General features: G+C 47.4%; 6 protein-coding genes, 1 long non-coding RNA gene and 1 pseudogene across 10 annotated transcripts; 3 read left to right on the forward strand and 5 right to left on the reverse strand.

The window, feature by feature from the left end:
• Positions 1-660: 660 nt before the first annotated feature.
• Positions 661-5,117, reverse strand: LOC9653464 (root phototropism protein 3). 3 transcript variants are annotated; one of them, XM_024683454.1, is made up of 9 exons: positions 5,096-5,117; positions 4,954-5,021; positions 4,863-4,901; positions 4,290-4,793; positions 4,128-4,197; positions 2,713-4,005; positions 1,451-2,631; positions 1,129-1,381; positions 661-1,057 (listed from the first exon to the last, which is right to left on the reverse strand). In XM_024683454.1, the coding sequence occupies exons 4-7, from the start codon at positions 4,508-4,510 to the stop codon at positions 2,128-2,130; spliced, it is 2,088 nt and encodes a 695-aa protein (XP_024539222.1). In that variant the 5' UTR covers positions 4,511-4,793; positions 4,863-4,901; positions 4,954-5,021; positions 5,096-5,117; the 3' UTR covers positions 661-1,057; positions 1,129-1,381; positions 1,451-2,127. The 3 variants fall into 3 exon arrangements, with proteins under 3 accessions (XP_024539222.1, XP_024539224.1, XP_002978524.2); XM_024683456.1 differs by having other exon boundaries at positions 1,451-2,411; positions 2,462-2,631; positions 4,954-5,112; XM_002978478.2 differs by having other exon boundaries at positions 4,954-5,110.
• On the reverse strand, positions 5,112-6,245 carry LOC9653678 (OTU domain-containing protein At3g57810). 2 transcript variants are annotated; one of them, XM_024683457.1, is made up of 8 exons: positions 6,201-6,245; positions 5,992-6,145; positions 5,850-5,934; positions 5,697-5,760; positions 5,539-5,644; positions 5,436-5,490; positions 5,326-5,379; positions 5,112-5,276 (listed from the first exon to the last, which is right to left on the reverse strand). In XM_024683457.1, exons 1-8 carry the CDS (start codon positions 6,223-6,225, stop codon positions 5,130-5,132), a joined length of 690 nt encoding a protein of 229 aa, XP_024539225.1. In that variant the 5' UTR covers positions 6,226-6,245; the 3' UTR covers positions 5,112-5,129. The 2 variants fall into 2 exon arrangements, with proteins under 2 accessions (XP_024539225.1, XP_024539226.1); XM_024683458.1 differs by lacking the exon at positions 5,436-5,490 and having other exon boundaries at positions 5,326-5,406.
• A 293-nt stretch (positions 6,246-6,538) lies between these two features.
• LOC9653679 lies at positions 6,539-7,075 on the forward strand. The gene is made up of 3 exons (XR_002993343.1): positions 6,539-6,704; positions 6,785-6,862; positions 6,919-7,075. It is a non-coding gene; the product is annotated as an uncharacterized LOC9653679 (long non-coding RNA).
• A 1,095-nt stretch (positions 7,076-8,170) lies between these two features.
• LOC112349247 (pentatricopeptide repeat-containing protein At4g02750-like) lies at positions 8,171-10,846 on the forward strand. The gene is made up of 2 exons (XM_024683314.1): positions 8,171-10,702; positions 10,740-10,846. The coding sequence occupies exon 1, from the start codon at positions 8,171-8,173 to the stop codon at positions 10,442-10,444; it is 2,274 nt and encodes a 757-aa protein (XP_024539082.1). The 3' UTR covers positions 10,445-10,702; positions 10,740-10,846.
• A 742-nt stretch (positions 10,847-11,588) lies between these two features.
• LOC112349248 lies at positions 11,589-12,904 on the reverse strand (annotated as a pseudogene).
• Positions 12,905-13,035: 131 nt separating this feature from the next.
• LOC112349264 (probable indole-3-acetic acid-amido synthetase GH3.1) lies at positions 13,036-13,381 on the reverse strand. The gene has a single exon (XM_024683366.1). It carries the CDS (start codon positions 13,336-13,338, stop codon positions 13,066-13,068), a length of 273 nt encoding a protein of 90 aa, XP_024539134.1. The 5' UTR covers positions 13,339-13,381; the 3' UTR covers positions 13,036-13,065.
• On the forward strand, positions 13,366-15,563 carry LOC9653465 (putative pentatricopeptide repeat-containing protein At3g01580). The gene is made up of 4 exons (XM_024683364.1): positions 13,366-13,436; positions 13,506-15,193; positions 15,247-15,334; positions 15,386-15,563. The coding sequence occupies exons 1-2, from the start codon at positions 13,385-13,387 to the stop codon at positions 15,158-15,160; spliced, it is 1,707 nt and encodes a 568-aa protein (XP_024539132.1). The 5' UTR covers positions 13,366-13,384; the 3' UTR covers positions 15,161-15,193; positions 15,247-15,334; positions 15,386-15,563.
• LOC9653466 (E3 ubiquitin-protein ligase COP1) lies at positions 15,452-18,672 on the reverse strand. The gene is made up of 13 exons (XM_024683363.1): positions 18,092-18,672; positions 17,920-17,994; positions 17,714-17,869; positions 17,301-17,633; positions 17,067-17,236; positions 16,944-17,009; positions 16,810-16,888; positions 16,604-16,759; positions 16,441-16,539; positions 16,278-16,382; positions 16,034-16,213; positions 15,846-15,956; positions 15,452-15,774 (listed from the first exon to the last, which is right to left on the reverse strand). The coding sequence occupies exons 1-13, from the start codon at positions 18,377-18,379 to the stop codon at positions 15,607-15,609; spliced, it is 1,986 nt and encodes a 661-aa protein (XP_024539131.1). The 5' UTR covers positions 18,380-18,672; the 3' UTR covers positions 15,452-15,606.
• Between the last annotated feature and the right edge of the window lie 3,070 nt (positions 18,673-21,742).

Genomic DNA, 21,742 nt, shown 5'->3' on the forward strand with positions numbered 1-21,742 from the left:
ATGAAAGTTACTACTATCTCTGCCTATTCTATGTGAAAAGATCGAGTTCCTTAAGTCGATTAATAAGTTTTACAATCCATATTCAAGTCCACGATGAAGATCACAACTGCGCCATGCTCCCTCCAATCGAAGCTGGGACCCGGTTTACAACCCGCTAGTACCTTTTACGGAATCCCATGAACCCTAAGAGTTCTTCTGGGGTGAGGTCCTGATTCCATGAATGGCAGTGGGATCCTGGTGCTGGAGTCTCTTGGCGCGTGCCAGATTCGCTTCAAACACCTTGAGCCGGTGCACGTACTCCTCGCGTTGCCAAACTTGTGCATGAAGTGTTTGAGGTGGCCTTCCACATCCTCCACTTCTACGTCGTCTATAACCTGTCGAATTCCACCGAGATCCAATCTACTTGTTGACGAGCAATAAATCACGCTCGCTAGCAAGACCAAGATGATCACCAGAGCCTTTGCCATCTTTCTACTTAGGGCTAGAAATCCCAAAGTTAATTCCCAGCACAAAGGGTTACGAGAGAGCTTGAGTATCTTTCTTAAAAGTTTGTATTGTTTTACAATCTTGACATTGACTTTTTGTTATGATATATCATACGATAGATGGTATTATATAGAACCCACTTCAAATAAAAGAGAGATCCCTTTTTACCGTAAATTTAAAATAATTTTTCTTTCTATAAAATTATTGACAACACAAAAAGAAAAGGAATCTAGCCGGAATCTCTAGAGACATGGTAAAGACTCATCTCCATGGAGGACGCTCGTTCTATATGCGAGATGGGCACTAGCTCTTATAACATGACCGGCAGCAAAGCTCGAGGAGAAGGCTATCCAGCTTGAGAATTTCTCAAGCTTCTCCTCGACTAGAGTTGAGGAAGGCGCGGTGGCCATCGGTTGTGGATGGAAGCTCAACGTTCTCGACTTGAGGAGCTGGAGCTTACGCATGGTTTCACGACTGGAGCTTGTTGACAGGCAACACGATGGACTTCATCCCTCTCCATACACTCGTCCGGAAGTTAAACGTCGCGTTATGCTCGAGGAATTCATTTGCTCTGTAAAAAACAGGAAGACATTGATCCTATCTTACCAAAAACAAACAAAACGAGAAACTCAAGGGACTTACCAGCGTACGATCAAAGTCCTGAGCACCTGGCGGCCGTGTACGTAACGACGATGAATACGGGAAAGGAAGATCTCATCGCAGGCATCGTAGTTCTGTTACCTTTCCCTTGGCCATAAAAGCTTCCACCGTATCACAATTAATACTGGCGGATCATCCTCAATGCATGATGCTGCCACCACCTGTCGGTTCCTTTTCAAGACTTTGAAGCCTTGGATTGTAATTTGGAGCCTTGGACCGCACCACCAGGTATCACCTAATCACCAACACGAGCGTCCAATTAATCGAAAAGCCAGTGCTCTAAAGAGTTATAACTTATGCTCACCAAAAGTCCACCTTTCCGAGTTTGAATTGAACCACGAAACGCTTTATCGCTTTGCTCGAGTCGAGCGATGGCTGCTGCTGCTGCTGGCTGGTGACGGTGGTGCTGGCAGACGACGAGTAATTGTTGATAAATTCCTGGCGAGCGACACCTTCCTTTTCCTTCCTCCTGTCCTGGGAACCAAGCAACCATATCTCATTCTCTCTCCCGATTCCTGTTCTTCCTGTTCTGCCCGTCTCTTCGTCTGATTACCATCGCTATCGTGTCACTGTAATGGCGGTCTCGGTTGATCTTCTTTCCCTCCAAAACGAAAAACCAGGCCCCTCTCAATCAATCTGTTGCCAGTCCTATGTTCGTGCTGAGACATCGCATTCAGTCGCTTCAGCCATGTCTCCGTTCCCCCCAACTCTCCATTTTTTAATTCACTGAGAGTCACTGATTCACTGCCCTGTCGAAGTAAATTTCCTACCCGACCTCTGCTCAGGCTGGCTGATGTATACCCCGGCCACCATAACACAACCCAACCGCTACAAATCATTGGTCGGCTTGTCGAAGCAGTGTCCTCTTCTAGCTGCTTGCAAACTCCAGCTCCGTTTCTACGGGGTGTAGAAGGAGCGTCCTAAGCTAAAACTACTTCGCTGGAACGAAAGCAAAATGAAAGGAAAAAAGCAACTTGAAAGTTACCTCCAACGTCTTGATTTGAAAATGTCCGGAGTTGATGGCCCGTCATCTCTCGAACTGTAGTGAAAGAAACGGGGACTGGCAAGCGTCGAGCCCAACCTTTTCAGCCCACAGCCCCACGAAGACGACGACGCGGAGCTGCGCTTGCTTGGCTTGAGCAGTTTCTGCAGGTCCTGCTTGATGTGGTTGTAGCCAGTCCGGAGCTCTAAGAATTGCTCCTTGATCTTTTCGATGTCTTTCTTCAGGGACCTGATGTCTTGGGACGCTGTTTCCCACGTAGCTTCTGAGTAGGGGGGAGTGACTTGCGTACCACCACCACCGAAAGAGCCATACCCGTATATGTTCTTTAGCTTGAGGTGTTCACTGAAGAGTACCTGAACCACTGTCCTGAGAGGAAGACGTTCGTTCTGGGAGGCATGCAAGCGAGCCTCGGAAGATAGCCTTTGACAGTCCATAATCCTGCATAGCCTCTTGCGATCCTGTTCCGTCGCTGTCGGATGTGCCTGTAGATTATAAAAAGATAAAGGGAAAGCAATAAGATTGTATCTTCTAGCAAAATGCCAAACCGAGCAGCTTTTACGAACCTTGAGGTACATGTCGATAGCTCTATACAGTCCATCGTGACAGGCTCGTGAGTAAACTGGTAAAGCGTCGGCGAGAGCTTGGAACTTGGTCAGTGGCAGCTGAGGATCGTGTGCAACTTCCGCTAGGTAGCTGTCCAGCAGCTTGGCAACCTTCATCTTGCTCCCGGACGAATGCTCGTTGAGAACCGAGATGGAGGAGCTCTTGTTGTCGAAACTTAACTTTGCCTTGTCTATGCTCGACGGAGTTTCGGCATCGGGGCTCCGATCCGGACTGGTTTCCTCCTCGTGTGCAAGAAAGTATTCCACTAGCCTTTGAACGAGGCCGACATCATACCGTGTGTCGGAAACATGGGGAGCGGAAGGAATGAGCAAGTCACCCAGTGTCGCTTGCTCGAGCTGTATGGCGATCCTCTTCTCCAGCTCAACTTTGCAAGGACCACTCGCGTTTAGCATGCTAGCTATACGGAGCATCTGGAGTAAAAAACCGCAGCTGACCGAGTTCTTCTGTCCGGGAAGTAGGCCGACCATACTCTCCACTACCAGCTTACTCCTGGCTTGCAGCCAGGTGAAATCCTCCTTGGTCACTATGGCTGGAGAACTTGTAGCAACCGCACGGCCTGTTTTGCTGGACTCGTGGCATGTGTTGGATAGAGTCGGGATCCACTTGAGAGCGTAGCACATTATCACAGCTCCGACAAGCTCCGACTTCATTCCTTTGGCCTTGATCGCCGTGAGAACTTTAGTGAAGTGGTCGATGCACAGCATAGAGACGTCCTCGAACCACCAGTCCTGTGGAACCTGCTTCAGTGCCAAATTGCGCCCGTCTTTCGCAATATAGCTCGAAGGACAGACGACGTTTTTCTTGCCGCCAGTGATCGTCGGCCAATTGTTCAGCCCCTTTGGATCGGTGCATGCCTTCCAGGCAATCGACTCGCTGCACCGTCTCACAATCTGCAAGTCCTCTGCCCATGGATGGAGTTTCTCGCAACTCAGCAGCACCGTGAGCGTGTCTTTCCACGAAGCAAGAACTACCAGTGCCAGAAACGCCTCAGTCTTCGCAATGAGATTGCCTTCTTCGAGCTCTTCTACCATCTCGAGATACTCCGCCGCACAACGCAATGCTGCAACGTTGGAAGCGTTAAGGTCGATTGGCATGCCATAGCAGAATCTGGCTGCCAATTCAAATGCTTCGGGGCCGCCGGGGACTCCTACGAGTTTAATCTCGTCAGTCTCGGTATCACGAGACTCAAACACGAGCCGGTTGAGTCTACCACTCCTTGAAAGTAGAGGAAACTGCAAACGAGAGAGCAGAAAGTATTTAGTATCAATAGCAGCAACTCTTAAATTCTCGCCGGTGGGAGATTCAAAAGGCGAGTAGGAAAAAGGAACGTTACTGGCGTATCAACGAAACGAACCTTGTGAAGATGAAACTTGAGATCATCGACCTCCACAACCAAGTCGCTCTGAAGCTCTGTCGCCACGAACCTGAAGCGACATTTGTGAGCTCGAGGGGACCACGAAGGAGAAGAGCTCACTCGCTCGGAAAGGAATGAGAGAGGAAGAACAAAAGAAATTACCAAGCTTGGCCTTTCCTCTGGAAGCTGTTGTGACCAGCAGGAACCGCAGCTTCTTCATCCAGTTTCAGAGGGCTCATGCTGAGATACTTGTTGCTCTTCTCATCAGTGACATTTTCAGCATTGCTCGGCACCCTGTTGCACGCTCGGCCGCTGATCCGAGCATTGTACACTCCTATCCTCTGCTGTTGCTGTTGTTTTGGAACATTTTCCCTTCTCTTCATGCTTTTTTGAGATCCAACGGAACCAGCCCAGCGCAACAGCACAAAATGGTCTCCCTCTTTCTGCTCAGCACGCTACAAGCCTTAAACTTCGGAGCAAGGCGCCTATCCATGTGAGCTGTGACGTGCCACTACACGTGTGATGCCCTGCTGGCAATGGTACGACCACCACCACCTAAAAGCACCTATGAAACCGAACCCACCGCCGCTTTGTGGTGAAAGATGTCTTGACAAAAAACGTTGTGCCGTTTGAAGGCGTTCACGAAAGCTGGAAAATGAGTTCCACCTACGGCAAAAGATGAAGAGGTAATCCGATTGTCTTGACTTCCAAAAAAGAATTGTCTTTAACTCGTACCTCGGTTAACTTTGGATCTTGAATTCCTGGAGCGAAGACCTGAAAGCGTCCGCAAGCTTAGGAATAAAACAAAGCAAAGATCCCAAATAACCTGCTTTGTAAACATCTGTTGACTCTTTACAGAACGCATTAGACCCAATGCTTGTCCAGAAAGTTATTCTTAAGATCGTTGTTTGACATGGCAACAAAAATGCGGCCTTTAGTAGCTGTGAATTACCAAAAAACGAGCATACCTGGGACTAGAGCAACTACAAAAATTATTAAGGATCATATTAGAAGATCGTAATGGTTGCTACCACTGAAGAGTAACCTCACTGGCTTTCTACCCTTACGCTCTTTGGTCGATTTGCTGAACTCGCTTCCATATTCCGCGATTGGAATGTAGCCTGTGCCCCAGCGAGCTCCCTGCTTGAGCTGAAAGAAAAGAAACATTACTCCAGTTGTTTGCAACCATATTTGCTACCTCGGATTCGGGAATGTATACTGTAATTGGTTGTCCAAGCATCCGTGACAAAACCTGAAGCCAGCCTTGCCATGAGCTTGCCTGACCAAACACAAGCTTAGCAACTTTACCAGAAGTTCCGAGTCGCCTCCCCAAAAATCTTGTCTCACTATTCTCTGGCAGTATCTGGCAGTTCCAGTTGGAGCAAGGATGTTGTTTGCTTTCGATCAATACCTTTTAAGAGATTCGTCCACCGTCACTGAGATAAGAGCGTCTTCATGCTGTCGACGTTCTTGCTCACTTGTACAGAGTGCCTCTCGCACAGCCATTTTCAGTTGATCTGCGAGAAACGAGCTTTTGAAGGAGAGAAGAAAATTACAAAGTGCTCTTACCAGCCTCTTCCTTCTCCTCTTTACCGCTCATTCGGACTCCCTTGTTTGCAGCGAGACCTTGCGCCTACTCAAACAAAGAGAACAAATAAAAGAGAAAAAGAGAGGTAGTGATAGACACATACAAAGAAATAAAACGAGAAAGAAATCACTTACCAAAGCTCTAAACATGCATCGTCCATCGCCAGCAATTCGAAACACCGTATAATGCTCGACCTTCTTCGCGGCCGGAGGAGCCTGCCTGTGGAATAAGTGAGTGATTTACTGGAAATCGATCCAATGCGGCCGAAATATTCACCTCGTTGCTGAATCCGACCCGATCCTAGCAAAAAACAGCGATCTAGGCTTGAAAAGAGGGCGCTGGATCGCCACGGAGGGGAATGGAGGGCTCAATTGCACTCCGCTTCCACTTTCAACGATCTCAAACCAGGCGCCGGGCTCCAGCGCTTTCCCTGAATCCGATCGATTGGATCGATCGAAGCGAAAGCGAGACGAAAGAATGCATACCTGACGAAGCTCTCTCCTCCGCCATAAACCCTAGCTAAATTTTCCCCTTCTGTTAGGGTTCTTCGTTTTAAGGCCGGGATAGGGGTTTTTAGTGTTTAGCGCTCGAGCACGGGAAGCTGCTGCTCAAGGAGAGGTGGTGGAAGAAGAATCTCAAGCACAGAATGCTCAGCAGTGAAGTGTGCTCCTTGCGATGCAAGGCGCACAGTTTTCCAGCATCAGCAAGTCTTTTCCAGAGATCACGCTCGAGATGACAGCCTGTGGGTTTGATGGAGAAAATCACCAACGAAGTCCTTTCGTCGCTCTTCGAGGCTCAAGCTTGCTTCAAAACACGAGTCGATCTAGACGACCATCTCTCAAATCTACACCGAGTGATTCCAACTCAAGCGTGTTGATCAGTGACATCTTATGGGAAGTGCTGGGATCCTCTAACCGAGAAGTTCGTGTATGCGTCAATCCCTGGAGACGATTCATACACAAGAACAGAGAAAAGGCTTAAGAACCCGGGTAAAATCTCCCAACTTTGTGTGCTTTCCATTGTCAAGGAGCGGAAGCTCTGAGCTTTCTAATGCTTTGTCATGTTTCAGAGGTGGAGAACGGATTTCATACCGTACGCACTGAGAGCTGGGTTCCAAGAGCTCTTGTTGAGGCAACGCAAGATGGAAGTAAGTGTTCGTTAGTGTCTTCATGGTTTGAGGATGACAAGTCTTCTGAAAAACAGGACGAGATCCGAAGATATCTTCCAGGCAGCGTTGAGTGCGGCAAGGCTGTTGCTCAAGGACTCACGCCCTGTGGATCGGATATATCCATTCGTTTGGGCGGAATCGAAATATAAGTACTCGATCCTGGACGTTTTTGGTTTCGTACTCGTCGAGTGGACGAGCTTCCATACAGAAGGTACAGTTTTTCGTTTCAATAGAACGATGCATTGATTGTGCATTCACTAGATACCTTGACACAGTTGTTGCAATGCGTTCACAGTCATTGGAAGAGATTTCGACCGGAAGAATGAGCAGTTCCATATAAAGTTTCGTAATGGTATGTTGCCCAAGGAAGGGGAGTTCCCTGTAGGCGTGCTGCACGTAAACAATAAGGTAGGCTCTCGCTTTTCATATCTTTACGTTTTCTACAGCTTGGATCCTTGTAGATCTTTCAGAGGCTGCTGAATTCGTTCAGGGCATGTTGCGAATATCGATAGGCAACCATGTCCTAACGTGGAAAGAAGAAGACCTCCAGGTATTTTCTCAATGTGTGTTTGGAGCTTTCTCTACATGTTTGGAGCTTTCTAATGTGTTCTTCAGGAGGCTACGAGGTTGCGAAAGCTGTCCATCGCTGCCTGCAAGACACGGGTGTTCCAGCCTGCACGAGTGGAAGCTGAGAGATCGGAACATCGTCTGGATCTTACGAGCAATTGAAACAAACAGGTTGAAACAAACAGGTCCAGAGGAAGACTGGGAAAACGAAAGCAGTGGTAATTCCTTTGTTTGTATGCTAACATACACTGACTGTTGGTCCAGTGCAGCTCATAAGGTGATTGCTGAGGTTCTCTGAGCAAACAAAAGTTTAGAAAGCTTACCGCAAGTTCTTGTCTCTGGCAGTGTAAGACTGTCGTCTGTTTTCATCAAACTTAGAAGTACCATTCGTCCAGCTTAACCGAGATAAGAGCGCCTACAAGCTGTCTACGTTTTTTCTCGCTTGTGCAAAGTGCCTCTCTTACAGCCATTTTCAATTGATCTGCGAAGACAAGCTTGGGAAGTGAAAAGAAAATTGCGAGTCGCTCCTCTCTAGATGGTTTGCAGCGAGTCCTTGTGCCTACAAGAAGCGCAGTGATAGCCACACACGCACAAAAAAGAGAGAAAGAAGCTTTAGGATAGAATCACCACATAAGCTCCATTGCGCATAGACACCGGGAATATACCAATTTCACTTGGCGGGACCACGTTAGAACCCTACTTTTGAGATTGAGTGAATGGATGGACACGACCGAATTCCTGGGGCGCGTGAAATCGTGCTCTTCGCTCGCGATTGCTCGCCAGCTCCACCAGCAGATCCCCTGCAAGCCCAGCGATGGCGCATTCGTGTGGAACAAGCTGGTCGAGATGTATGGGCGCTGCGGGAGCGTCACGCACGCCCGCCAGATCTTCGAGCTCATGGGCGATTCTCACATCCGGGATCTCTTCTCCTGGAGCGCGATCCTCCATGCCTACATTCGAAACGGGCATTTGGAGGAGGCCAAGGCGCTGTTCGATTCCATGGATCGCTGGAACGTCGCCGTATGCACGACGATGATCGTGGGCTTTGCCACCGCACGGAAGATCGAGGCGGCGAGAGGGATTTTCGATTCGATGCCGCTGCTCGACACCGCCGCGATGAATTCGATGATCTCCGCGTATGCACAGTGTGGCTGTTTCCAGGAATCGATTGAGCTGTTCGCATCAATCCCCCACAAGGATGTGTTCTCGTGGAATGCGATCCTCGCGGCGATCATCAGGGCTCGCCCAATCGCGGAAGCGCGAGAGTTCTTCGCGGCGATGGAGGAACGAGATCTCGTGTCGTGGAACCAGATGGTGTCGGCATTCGCGGAGCTGGGCTTCTCGGACGATGCCAGGAGCTCGTTTGATTCCATGCCACTGCACGATCTGGCGTCCTGGAACTCGATGCTCGCGGTCGCCGACGGATCAACAGCGCGAGCGCTCTTCCAGTCGATGCCCGAGTGGAATCTCTTGTCCTGGAACGGGCTTCTCAGCAACACCACCATGGAATCGCTCCCCGCGATCAAAGAGATCTTTGCTCAAATGCCCCGGAGGGATTCCTTCTCCTGGAACGCGATGCTCGCAGCACTTGCCCGGTCTGGGGAACTCCGCGAAGCCGAAGAGATCTTCGCAAGAATGCCACAGCACAGCCTCACATCCTTCAACATCATGCTGTCAATCCAATCGATCGATCACGCTAAAAAAACCTTCGATTCCATGCCCGAGCGCGATGTGATCTCTTGGACTTCGATGCTCGACGCATATGCCCGGGCTGGGGATCAAGCCGGCGCCAAGCGGCTATTCGATTCCATCCCCTACCACAACCTGGTGACATGGAACTCCATGCTCGCCACGTACGCCCACCATCGCCACGTCACCGAGGCCGAGGCCACGTTTCGTGCCATGCTGTCGGGCTTGCAGCACGACGTTGTGACGTGGAACACGATGCTCTCGCTGTACGTGCAGCTGGGCGACGTGCGCCGGGCCGCGCGGCACTTTGACGGCATGCCGCGGCGGAACCTCGTTACGTGGAATGCTCTGATGGCAGCTTACGTGGACGCTGGTGACATGGACCGGGCAAAGCGATTGTTTGGTGCTATGCCCGAGAAGGATATTGTGTCCTGGTCTCTCTTGCTATTTCTTGCCGCCACAATGGAATCCATCGAAACCATGGAAGGGATATTCGATCAAATGCCTGAAAGAAACCTTGTGTCATGGAACACGATGCTATCTGGCTATGGCGGGAGTGGGCATCTAGAAATGGCGAGACACATCTTTTTAATAATGCCTTTTAGAGACGTTATTTCTTGGACAGCGTTGTTAACGTCTTACGTGCATGGCCACCTTTTAATCGAAGCAAAGATAGTGTTTGATACCATGCCCATGCACAACGTTGTGACGAGGAATGCGTTGCTATCAGCATATGCCCAGAACGGGCATTTGCTGCAATCGCGAAAGTTCTTTGATCAAATGCCCGAGGTTGACGATCCCGTCTCGTGGAGCGCGATGCTGGCTGGGTACTCCTCCAGCGCTGATTTCTCACAGGCGGCAGTGGAGCTCTTCTGGCGGATGAATCTGGCGGCCGTTCTTCCCGATCAGGCGTGCTTCCTCTCTATCCTGATCGCTTGCAGCCACGCCGGGAGTGTCAAATCCGCCAGGAGTTTCTTCGGATCCATGGATGTGGACTTCCAGATCGATCGCACCAAGCAGCACTACTGCTGCGTGATCGACTTGCTCAGCCGGGGCGGCTATCTGGACGACGCGCAAGAGCTCGTCGCGACCATGCCCTTCGATGCCAGTGCCTATGAGTGGAGCTGTTTGCTTGGGGCTTGCCGCAATGGCGGACACAATCTTGGCCACGCTCGCGACGCCGCCAAATCGGTTCTAGGCATAGGCGTGGATTCTTCCTCCCAATCTTCTTCTTCTTCGTGTTCTTCCCAAGAATCTTACGCCTATGTCCTTCTTAGTAATGCTTTCGCCGAGAGTTTAAACTAGCCGCCATTGGGCTAGGGTTTTCAAGAGAGAGCATTCCTGATCCGCGAGGCGCCGGTGGATTTTCTGCCGCTCGCTGCCATGGATTGCCATTTCCGAGCTCCAAGGATGGAATGCAGGTCGCGTACGTCGCCATCGTGCGATCTCGCCCAGGGAAAATCCAGCACTTCAACGGTGTATTCCACGCGTTCGAAGGGATTGGAAGGCTGAATTCTAGCGGTCGAAAGGCTGGAAATTAAATCGATCGTGCTCTGCTCGAGGGTAAGTTGGAAATCATGAATGGCATTTCCTCGAACAGGCAACAGGATCGTCTTATATGAGCACTACAAACTTACTTCTTTGGGACATGCTTCGATGTCGATTCTAGAGTTGTAAGTGGGCTGAAAGATTTCCAGGTTCTCGTGATTCCTCGTTTCTAAGATACTGAAGCACGGGTTTGTCTCCTCTTGTGCTTTATTGCGGTGGCTCTATTTTGTTTTGCAGCTCCAGTTCACAATCGCTATGCGAATTGATGGACTTTCTTGCACCATAGCTTCCGTATGATCAACCTCTGATAAGAGTCTTGGCCATCTGAGGTAAGTAATTCATACTATAATTTTCTATCTGCCAGACAATCCTCCAGATAAGATAATGCATTTCGCAAAACCGGAATCTAAGCTCAAGAACTCTGAAGAGAATGCTTCCAAAAGTGAGACTCGCCTCGTCCTGTGAAAAGTGAAGCCTGGCGAAAGATTGAGCAGAATGATAACATTCAAAGTAAGATTTAAGATCCATGTTAGAACATTCTAATGCGAGTCATACTCTTTATGCAGGAGTCAGGCAATTCTGTGCTTCTACGCGTCACTTGTCGATTCTGGAGTTGTAAATGAGCTCAAAAATTTCAGGTGCTCGTGATTAATCATTTCTATAGACACTGAAGTACGCAGTCGAGGTAACTACAATTTTCTAATTGCATCGCATCTGACAATCTCATATAATGCAAACCGGATTCTAAGCTCAAAAGCTCTGAAGAGAATGCTTCCAAAAGTGAGACGCGCCGTGAAAAGTGAAGCTTGCCGAGAGTCCCTGGCGGAAAGGCTTGAGTGTGACAACATTCAACGTAAGATTTGAGATCCATTTTAGAACATTCTAATACGGGCCATACTCTTTATGCAGGAGTCTGGCAATCTTGTGTGATACCTTCTTGTAGGATGGAAATCATCTCTGGACTGGTGATGCATCTCGGGGTCTTATATTGAGTGGGATTTGTTCCCTTTTCAAGGCTGTATTGTTGGAGAGCCTTGAATGTCTTACCACGGACGATGCATAACCGAAGTGGACCGATCAAGCCGTTCTCACGACGCTGTTTATATCTCTCGGTCAGTGAGGTGTCGAGAACGCAGCAGCAGGTTTCCAGGATTATGGGATTCAGGCTAGCACCATTCTTGAGCTCCCAGAAGATCATGTACCTCTGGCCGTCGTGGTGGCAAGTGAAGTCGACGAGCTCCTGTGAAGCAGGCAGGCAGTGCTGAGACTTCTGGACTGCTACCTGTAGCTCGGCTTCAGTGCTTCTTTCTCTTGCCATATCAAGCACCGCATTGAGACGATGGACGAACGATATGTTAGGAGAGGAGTTGGAACCCGGTTACACGGACGATGTCCCCAACTTTGTACCGATAAAGTCCTGGTTGCGAAAGACAACTTCCGTGAACAGACGGATTGTTCTACATTTACCGGACCAGGTGCTGACAACGAGCTCGTATTCCTCGCCAACCTTCACGTCTACGAGCTTCACGGTGGATCTGTAGCTTTTGGGGATAGGGGAGGAATTCGTAGTATGCATTCTCCGGATGAATGGTGAAGCTGACGCTCTCAGGTGGACAGAATGGATCCAGGTTGAAGCCGAGAACGCACTCCGTGCAGACGTAGTCTCCAGAAACTATGGGAACGCTTCCTCCATATTTTCTTACAGCAAGAGCATACGGTGCCATTCCTCCCGTGGTGATGGTCACTATAACCTTGCTTTTCGGCCACAAGCGCTCTACAATACCGCACCATGTGTTATCGGCTGTGCATTCCTTGCGAATACTCTGCGCTAGCTTGGGATTTGGCCGTAAGCAGAGCGACAAGGAACTTCTCAAGGTCGGGTCGGTGATCTTCGAGTTGAGAGTTCCGGTCTGGACGTCATCAGCTAGCTCGCTCCACGCCTCCTCCAACAATCGAAGCGCTTCTACCAGTGTTATAGCCAGTGCTGAGTGACGTCTTCGGATCGAATGAGGCCGCAAAGCAGGTGGCAGTACAAAGACTGGTTGATATCAGGTGCCAGAAGAAGTTCCATGGGACTGGTGAACATTTTCTTCAGATTTTCACCTTGGACTTTGAAGGACATTGAGGAGGTTGTCGATACTGGAAGGCCGCCAGGGCTCTTGTTTTCTGGTTTTGCAAACAAAAAGCCGAGACACATCGGACTCCATCATATATACCGGCCTGCAGACAACCAGATAGTGGCAAAGTCACAAGCCTTCAGCAACGGATACCGACGGAATAGCAGCTCGAGAGACTTCGAAGTAGCAGGAATGAGTTTGGGTTCTCCACTGACTGTGCCGGAGCTGCTATTCGTGGAAAAAAGCACGAGATTGGACTCATCACAAGAACGTTGTCGCAGCGTACCTCGTGAAGAAACGGACGACTGGCTCGGCAGTAAGAATGGGAGAAGTGTCGCCATTGGCAATGCGCTGGATGTCGTCTGCAACGTCGTGGTATTCGATGATGAGAAGGCTGTCGAAGCGGCCTCCATACCTTCGCAGGTACTCGGTCTCGCCGTTGAGCTCCATCATCTGACTAAGCAAGTTCGCTTGCACAGCTGCAGCATCCTTGGTCTTGGACTCTATATCGTCCCGGGACAAAGCTGGATCCATTGTTGTTGGTGGATTCACAACAGAGGTAGGAGTGCAGAAACTTTGCATGAAAACTGGCCTTACAGACAGTGTGAGCCATGATGGTGTTGACCAGACAGGTGAGAAGTGGAATTAAGCATTGCGTTTGTTTCTTGGTCATCTAACTCCGAAATTTATGGTTGATGCAGTATCCTTCGGAGGATCTTTGGTTGCAGACAACCTCAAAGCAAAACAAAAGGAGTCACAGCGGCAAGCAATTGAAAGATATGCATCTCTCATAAGGGAATGTTCCGGCGAAGGAACTTTGGCACAGGGAAAGTGTGTACACTCGCAACTTGTCTCGGATGGCTGGGGGCATGTCACCTTTCTCCAAAATCTCCTGGTGGAGATGTATGGCAGGTGCGGGAGCCTCTCTGAGGCTTTGTCGGTGTTCCAGGGGATCGAGATGCCCAGCATTTTCTCGTGGACGCTGGTGATCGCAGCAAGTTCCCGCAACGGGGACTTTGGAGGCGCCTTGGATCTCATCCGGAGAATGCTGCTGGGTGGAGTGAAGCCAGACGAGGCTGCTCTTGTAGCGGTTGTCAACGTTGCTGCTGGTCTGGAAGACATTTCATTCTCAAGACAAGTTCATGCCTGGGTTGTGGAAGCTAGACATGGCTGCGAGCTCGTTGTTGGGAACGCATTGATCAGCATGCACTGGAAGTGCCGGGACAGTGGCTGGGCAGAGCGAGTGTTCTACGGCATGCAAGAGACCGATGTGATCAGTTGGACGTCTATGGCTGCTGCCTATGCTCAGAACGGACAGCACGCAGAGACTCTTCAGCTGTTCCGCAAGATGGACGTGGAAGGTGTCAAGCGCAACTTTGTCACGTTCGTGACGCTGGTCGAAGCTTGCACACGGTTCCTGGACTTGGAGAATGGAAGGGTGACGCACTCGAGAATCAAAAGCTCCGGTTTCTGCTCGGTGGTGATCGTCAGCAACAGCCTCATCCACATGTATACGAAGTGTGGAGATTTGGCGAGTGCCATCGACGTGTTTCGAGGCATGGGGGACAGGAACACAATCTCCTGGACTGCTATGGTTGCTGCTTACACTCAACACGGTCACTGCAACGAGGCAATCAAGCATTTCCAGTTCATGGACTTGGAAGGTGTGAAGCCCGACGTTGTGACTCTGGTGGCCGTCGTTCATGCCTGCGGGGGCGTCATGGTGCTGTCCAAGGCCAGGGAGATCCACGCTCGGGTTTCCGACAGTGGCTACTTCAACTCCAACGTTCCTCTGGCCAATGCTGTGATAAGCATGTATGGCAGATGTGGAGGCCTGGACGACGCAAGAGATTGCTTCAGAAGGTTGAGGTTGAAGAACACGATATCGTGGAGTTCTCTCATTGCAATCTATGCGCAAGACGGACAAGGCGAGGAGGCGATCCGGCTGTTTAAGCTGATGGTTCTGGATGGAGTGAGGCCGAATTCTAGCAGCTGCGCCAGCCTCTTGTCCGCTTACAGCCACGAAGGTGACGTTCACGACTGCCGAGAGTGCTTCGCAGCTATAGCAAGTGACTTCGGCCTGGAACCAACGAAGGATCACTTTGCCGGCGTGGTTGATCTCCTGGCAAGGCTTGGAATGCTGGACAGAGCCTTGGAGCTGATCAACACAATGCCGTTTGTCCCAGACGTGGCGGTGTTCTTGGCTTTGCTATCAGCGTGCTGCGTCCACGAGGACTTGGAGCTGGGAAGCGCCGCGGCAGAGCAAGCGTCTGGGCTGGATCCAGCGGACGAGTCACCTTACGTGCTGCTGTCCAACGTTTACGCTGCGCTGGGAGTGTGGGGCGAGGCGTTGTGATTCCTGGAGATCGACCAAGGAAGAAAGAGCACGGTATGTTTTCGAGTTCTAGACTTGAAATTCTTCATTCCTTCCAATTCTTTCAGCTGTGATTCCTAGAGATCGAAACCAAACTTAAATTCTTTCAACTTTGGAGGTGCTGTGGTTGCTGGAGATCGAGCATGGAAGAGCACGGTACGTAAAGCTCTAGACTTAAAATTCTTGATTCCTTACGAGGTCTTTCAGCTGTGATTCGAAACTTGCAATTCTTCCTGGTAAGAGCATGGTTTTGTATCCATCGGAAGCTTTCCATTGGAACACTTGAGAGCTTTCCATTGGAGCGATAAGTTTATGTTGGTTTCTTCGTCATCATCTTTCTTATTTTTCTAGCAATGGCTACAAAATTTGCTATTGTTCTCTTGTCTAAGCAAAGATTGTACAGGGAAGTCGTCCTTCCTCGTCGTTTTTCACGGAGCAAGCACCAGAACCTTGATCGTCCCTTGGCTGTTTGCCGCAAGCATCGTTGGGCTATCGCTCTTCCAGCACACAGCACTGATGAAGTGGAACACATCGTCGTCGCTCTCCTCCGAGTCATGGTTTGTGAATCTGTGCCTTGCTGCTGGCTTGGGAACTTCCTGCTCGCAACAAACAAACAAAAGCCTCAGATTGATTCTCTTTTTCTCTAGAATCAATCAAATGGACTTACTTTGTGATACACCACGACTTCGTTCGTTTCACTACCGCACGCAATGTACTCGCTGTTAACTGTCAAGCCTACAAAGTTCTTCTCGTTAGCATGGCCTGTGAGGCTGCGTATCTGCATAGACAAAGCACGGTGTTTGATTTGATCGATCAGGAAACCTTCGAGCTAAAGAGCTGTAGAGATATGCATACCTGGGAGCTCTTCTGGACGTCCCACAATCGCAGTGTACTGTCAGTGGAAGCCGAGGCCAACTCGTTGGGCGATACAAACTTTACATACGAGACGGCTTTTCGGTGGCCGCTAAAGACATGTAGAGGCGACTTGGAGTTCCGGAGATCGTAATAGTGGATATGATGATCGGCCGAGCCCACCTAGAAAAAGTAAACCAAGGCACTGTCAAACACAACAAGAATTTTTGCTAGTTGAAAGAAATACCGCGACAAAATTGCTAGATCCGGGATTGTATTTGACACAGCAAATGTTTGCCTTCATGTCAATGTTCAGGACACTTGTCTCCTGCCTGGTGCACCACAGCTTGACCTGTGCGTCAAAAACACAAACAGGGAATTCGGGTGTGTAAGTAATAATAAAACACTACCTTTCCGTCGTCACTCCCAGACACTAGCATTGTCGGGTCCGTCCTGGAGAAATCGACGCTCCAGGCTCTTCTCTCGTGCTCTTCGTACTCCATGACACTCTGCAAGGAGAAACGTACAAAAGTAAACAAACAAGCAAAGAAAGAGTTCCCAAGAGACAACTACCTGGCAAGAATTTACATCCCAAACAGTTACAGTGCCTTCATAATCGCTGCTCGCGATTTGTCCCTTGATGTACTTGTTCCAACTTAGGCAGCTTAGCTTTGACCGCGTAGACATCTCGGCGACAGGACAATGGACGTCTGCAAGCTCGTTGACAACCTGTTAGAAAAAACAAAGTATTAGAAAACAAAAATCACATGCTCACATACCGTTGCAAATTCGAAAATTTTGATTCGCCGCGAAACTCCTGCAGTGGCAAATAGTTCGTCGTCCCTGTCAAATTCAATACTGAAAACAATACACCACTGGTGTTAGAAACTCTAGAGATAATTGAAGACCTCACCTTGAAACAATGTTAGAAGAATGAAATAAGTCTCCGTGTCGTAGCTCAGCCACCAGCTCCAAACGACTAAGCAAAAATCCAGCTTGAGAAAAACCTTCAAGAAAAGAAGAAAAGTGAAGGTACCTATATCTGGTGAAGCCAGCGAGAATGGATCTAAAGTCCTCAAGGCCCGAAGGTTGATTAAACCCACCACAGGCTTCTTCGTCTTTCTCCTTTTTAACAATGGCTTCAAACTTTTTCATCTGACGATCACGTCGTCTCTTATTCAAGTAACAATCTTGCAAGTCTTCAAACTGTCAGATCAGATCCAGAACATAACATTAGTCGCCACTTTCACTGCACTGAGACACACCATACCTGGTTTAGCATCCTCTTTTTCTTTGCGGTCTTACAAGGCAGCGGTTCAAAGTCAGAGGTACCATTTGAAGTGCCACCATTCTTCTTCACGAGAGGACCTCTCGTTGCTTTCCTTTGTTCTCCACCGAGCAAGGCTGCCCCTGCTTGGCCGACACGATGCAAGGGAACCGCAGGACGGTTGTACGGGTTCTCTTGAGCCGGACAGTCGAGAGCCGGGCAGTCAAGAAGAAAGCGCCACTTCAGCGAGCTTGTTTGTCTCGATTTGAGCAGCTCCTGCCTCTGGATCTCAACAGTAGAGATGTCCTCCCTCAGCGACTGCAAGTCCCCTTGAATCTGAGAAACAAGACGGTTAGCATTTGCTCATCTTACAAATCTCTGGTCGGTGTCATCCCAAATGACTCACGACAACTGACCTCAGAAAGTTCTTCCATCTTTTGCTGCCTAGATCTCTGCAAAAACTCGAGAAGAACCTCCATGTTCACCTCGGCTTCCTCGTGCTCGGCTTTTCGCTTCTTATCGCTCAACAAAACCAGCAATGAATCGATCTCTTTGAGTGGAACGTCGACGCCCTGTGGGAAAAAAGAATCGAAATCACGCTATAGCAAAGAAGACCACAAACCTGTTGTAGAGCAAAACGAAGCTGCTCTGTCGGGGACGCACACGAGATTTGCGACGTAGCAACCTTCTTAAGTATCTGCATGGAAAGACCATTGGTTTTTTAGATTTAGCACGAAGAACAACGTAAAAACAAAAGAACAAGAAAAGATCTAAGGAAAGAGGGGAAAACTTACTTTGTTCAATAGAAAATTGGGGTAAAGCTGACTGCTAGTGAGGTAGACTCCACAGCACGGGCAGTTCTTCTTGTTGTTGAGGTGCGTGATGATACACATGTAGCAAAAGCTGTGGCCGCAAGCCGTGAGAAACGCATCCTTCATCGTCTGGATGCAAATCGGGCACTGGAAATCCTTATCCGCCAACAGCCGCGGCCCTTGCTGCTGCTGTTGCTGCTGTTGCTGCTCGGACGAGAAACTCATCGGCTCCTTCTTGATACACATTGCTCTTGATCGCGCTACATCCATACCCGAGCCCAGCAGCCGCGCCTAAAATCTCGTCTCAAGGACAAATGCCGCCAAGATTTCCATTCCAATCCTCGCCAATCCCTAGCTGCGAATCCCGGATCATCGAAATTCCTTCCCGCTGCTCCTGGTGGAGAGAAATATTTACCTATCCCGCCGCGGCGCCAAGAATCATCCAAATCTCAGCTCGAATTCTTGCGAGCCAGGGATTCACGCGGCTGCCGTGGCTATAGATCGTCCGCCATAGCCGTCGAGGACGAGACGCTCCACCAGAAAGAAGCGCGGCCAAACATAATTTCCACCCTCAGAAACTTATACCCGGCCTCGAGAAAAATGCCTTAAAGGCGAAGGCTGATGACGTGGGGGCGCCCGCGTCCGTCCAGATCGGGATGGAGCTAACGGCGCGATGTGCATGTGCGTAACGCCAGCAACGACCACGGAACCAAAATGGCGGGGGTGGCTGACTGTGGCGCGAGTGGCCGGAAATATCCCGTTGGGCACGGTGCCAGCTCAGGCCCAATCAAGAATGGCGGCCAATGGGAGCGAGGCTTCTGATTACAGGCGTGACGTGGACGGCCTGGGGCCTTTGTTTTCGATACGGTATGACAAGGGAAATCTGTGGGTCGTCGTACGATCTGACGGCCTCTTTTATTTTCTGTATCCGACGGTCACGATTTGATGATGACAGGTAAACTTTATTGAAACTTCCAAATACAAAATGCCTAGTATATTCTTTGATTCTATTTCACTTGGAAATTGTAGTTCAAGAATGGAAGGTGGACCAACAATAGCTGATGTTTTTGAACTTCTTTATGGATTTGGTAGTTTATGGATGTTTTCTGAATCAAATTCTTGACAAAAAGATCAAGGTAATACAACTTGAATTTCATCTTACACAAGAAAAAAAGTTTGTTATACATTGTTCATGCCTATAGAAGTCCAAGTCTTATAGTGTGCAAATTGTAAATGTAGTTGTTTTCACACATGCCACAAAGATGTATGCCACTTGGCATGCCCATTGCCATGTGTTCTTATGCCATTGGCCAGTGTCAGTTTTTGAATGGCCATAGCTTTCAGATGGCCATAAAATGGGTATGGATAGCACAAACATGGGTGTCAGCCATTTGTGCTTACAACTCAAATGTATGTATATATAACCATTTGTGTGTTTGGCCTTTGATTTGTGTTTGTTAACTTAGGGATTAGTCAGTATCTATGTTGTAACAGTGTTGTCCATAGTAGTTCATGTTCTATTGCTCTATTCCAGAAGGTATACTTAATTTTTCTATTTTTCACTAACTCTATGATTTATTTTGTGATAAATAAAATACTCCAATTCTATAAGACTTTATCTTCGTATTTAACAAAAATGTATTTATTATCTTTCTAAGGTTTATTAGAAAAAGAAGATGCATCAAACATTGAGAGTGAAAAGGGTGAAATTTATAAGGTAATCCCACATATCAATGCAAATAGTATTTATATTTGATCAAATTTACATTATAATAGTCATTTGAAAGTTTCATACATTCAAGAGGATTCAACAATCCTGTTATATTTAGCACTAGGATGACCCTCAAGACTATAAAAATGAAGACAATGGACTTCTTAGTAAGCTATCTTTAAATTTTTCAACCCACATTGCATAAGTATAGCTTGTCAATCCATATTAAAGTGGTACATACTACCATTTTCCTTCATATAAAGTACATTCAAACTAACATGGCTATGAATTATGTGGGTATAACATGGGTATTATCAATTCTTGCTCAAGTTGTCAAATGGCAAAACATCATTTTAGTTGTTGTCAAATTTGCAATACTTTATATACAACCCAATACAATTGCATGATAGGCATCTCAAAAAATTTGACAATAAATATATACAAATGAAGCCTTCTATATTGTGCTATATGAATTGTGAGTAATATTTCATTATACCAATTTATTTTTAAACCCAAGCATTTGACATTGTGTTATTATTGTAAGCTTATGACATATAGATTTTACATCCATGCAATGATATCACATTTTTATTATAGCATATGAACTTTCAACGACAAAACAATCTTACAATCTACATACTAAAAAATGTCACAGCATAATTATGTGTCGAAGAAGATGATGGTGGTGGTTTATACTCATGAAAGTGCCTTTAAATGATAAAAACTCTTTTTCAACAGAAACAATCATCACCTCAAAAACTAAGTATTTGTGAATATGAAAAAATAAGTTGCATTATCACAATGCCATTATTCATTGGCACATCATGAAAGCAATAGAAAGAACCTTCCAAGTTAAATTAAGACTATGAATTTTACTTTTGGCTATACTTTTCACCAACTATTGTTTTAGCCTTTGCAAAGCCATATTAAAAATCAGTTAGATTTGGTCTATAGAGTTTTGGAATTAAATTCCTCCACTTCTCCAAGTTATTTTTGTTATTTGGCATAAAGTGCATAATTTGGGAAAGCCTCATATGAATTTGCACTACCTTGATTTTTATACTTCTTTTTGTCTTGAACTTAAAGGCTTAGATGTAATTAACACCACCACAACCTCCATTGTCGACATCCTGAAAGATGAATGCTACTTTATTGGTGTTAGTGTGCATAGGGATTGTATGCTTCCTCCATCTATTATATCCCTAACATACAACTTGCTCATGTCACTTGCTAATATTACCAATTGCCTATACGATCCTTATTTCATCTCCCATTTGAGCCCTAAACTATATCCAACCCTAGAACCCTAATGCTTCCAATTCAATCTTTTCTAGCAAGGCTTCACGATTGGATGTTAAATTCTTAAAGCATTTCAATGAGGAAGTTCCTATTACACAACACCTACAATAAACAATTAGAAACCACATCCAAAAACACAATAGAAAACACACTCATAATCCTAACCAAGAAACAAGACCACAAGAATTTAATATCAAAGAAAGTGACAAGCTATAGAAAGCAATGGCTCTGATAAAAAGCATAAAAAGTAAACTTATCTATACTTTATTTCACTCCTATTGCTCCTAATATTATTTCCACCCATGTATCTAGTAAGACCCACAAACAGAATAGGACCTATGTATGGAAGATCTTTGCACCACTCCAAGCTACAAAACCCTCACCAAACTAACACCATAACATTCATGGGAAATATGCCTTCCAAAATTAGATGCTGTTAAAGTCCTCTTGACTTGTAGCTTTCGAAAAACATTCACCATGGCTTTGTTCCTATAAAACCAATACAACAGCCAATAAAAAAATTAAACAAAGTCATATATGAAAGATGAGGAGAAGAACAAAAGCCACTTCATCCCATGTTTAAAGGCATTTTACTAGTGATTCTTGGATTTAGATCATGGAGT

The sequence above is a fragment of the Selaginella moellendorffii genome, unplaced genomic scaffold (genome assembly GCF_000143415.4).
Source record: "Selaginella moellendorffii unplaced genomic scaffold, v1.0 SELMOscaffold_37, whole genome shotgun sequence".
NCBI classification, from domain to species: domain Eukaryota; kingdom Viridiplantae; phylum Streptophyta; class Lycopodiopsida; order Selaginellales; family Selaginellaceae; genus Selaginella; species Selaginella moellendorffii.

Coding starts and splice junctions, on each gene's coding strand:
- LOC9653464 (XM_024683454.1), bottom strand. CDS start 4,510: ATGAAGAGAAGGGAAAATGTTCCAAAACAACAGCAACAGCAGAGGATA. Junction 4,198..4,289: donor CAGAGGAAAGGCCAAGCTTG/GTAATTTCTTTT, acceptor ATGTCGCTTCAG/GTTCGTGGCGACAGAGCTTC. Junction 2,632..2,712: donor CTATCGACATGTACCTCAAG/GTTCGTAAAAGC, acceptor TATAATCTACAG/GCACATCCGACAGCGACGGA.
- LOC9653678 (XM_024683457.1), bottom strand. CDS start 6,225: ATGGCGGAGGAGAGAGCTTCGTCAG. Junction 5,645..5,696: donor AGAGGAGAAGGAAGAGGCTG/GTAAGAGCACTT, acceptor CGTTTCTCGCAG/ATCAACTGAAAATGGCTGTG. Junction 5,277..5,325: donor TATACATTCCCGAATCCGAG/GTAGCAAATATG, acceptor CTTTTCTTTCAG/CTCAAGCAGGGAGCTCGCTG.
- LOC112349247 (XM_024683314.1), top strand. CDS start 8,171: ATGGACACGACCGAATTCCTGGGGCGCGTGAAATCGTGCTCTTCGCTC.
- LOC112349264 (XM_024683366.1), bottom strand. CDS start 13,338: ATGGATCCAGCTTTGTCCCGGGACGATATAGAGTCCAAGACCAAGGAT.
- LOC9653465 (XM_024683364.1), top strand. CDS start 13,385: ATGAAAACTGGCCTTACAGACAGTGTGAGCCATGATGGTGTTGACCAG. Junction 13,437..13,505: donor TGATGGTGTTGACCAGACAG/GTGAGAAGTGGA, acceptor TGGTTGATGCAG/TATCCTTCGGAGGATCTTTG.
- LOC9653466 (XM_024683363.1), bottom strand. CDS start 18,379: ATGGATGTAGCGCGATCAAGAGCAATGTGTATCAAGAAGGAGCCGATG. Junction 17,870..17,919: donor TTCGTTTTGCTCTACAACAG/GTTTGTGGTCTT, acceptor TTTTTCCCACAG/GGCGTCGACGTTCCACTCAA. Junction 17,634..17,713: donor AGATGGAAGAACTTTCTGAG/GTCAGTTGTCGT, acceptor CTTGTTTCTCAG/ATTCAAGGGGACTTGCAGTC.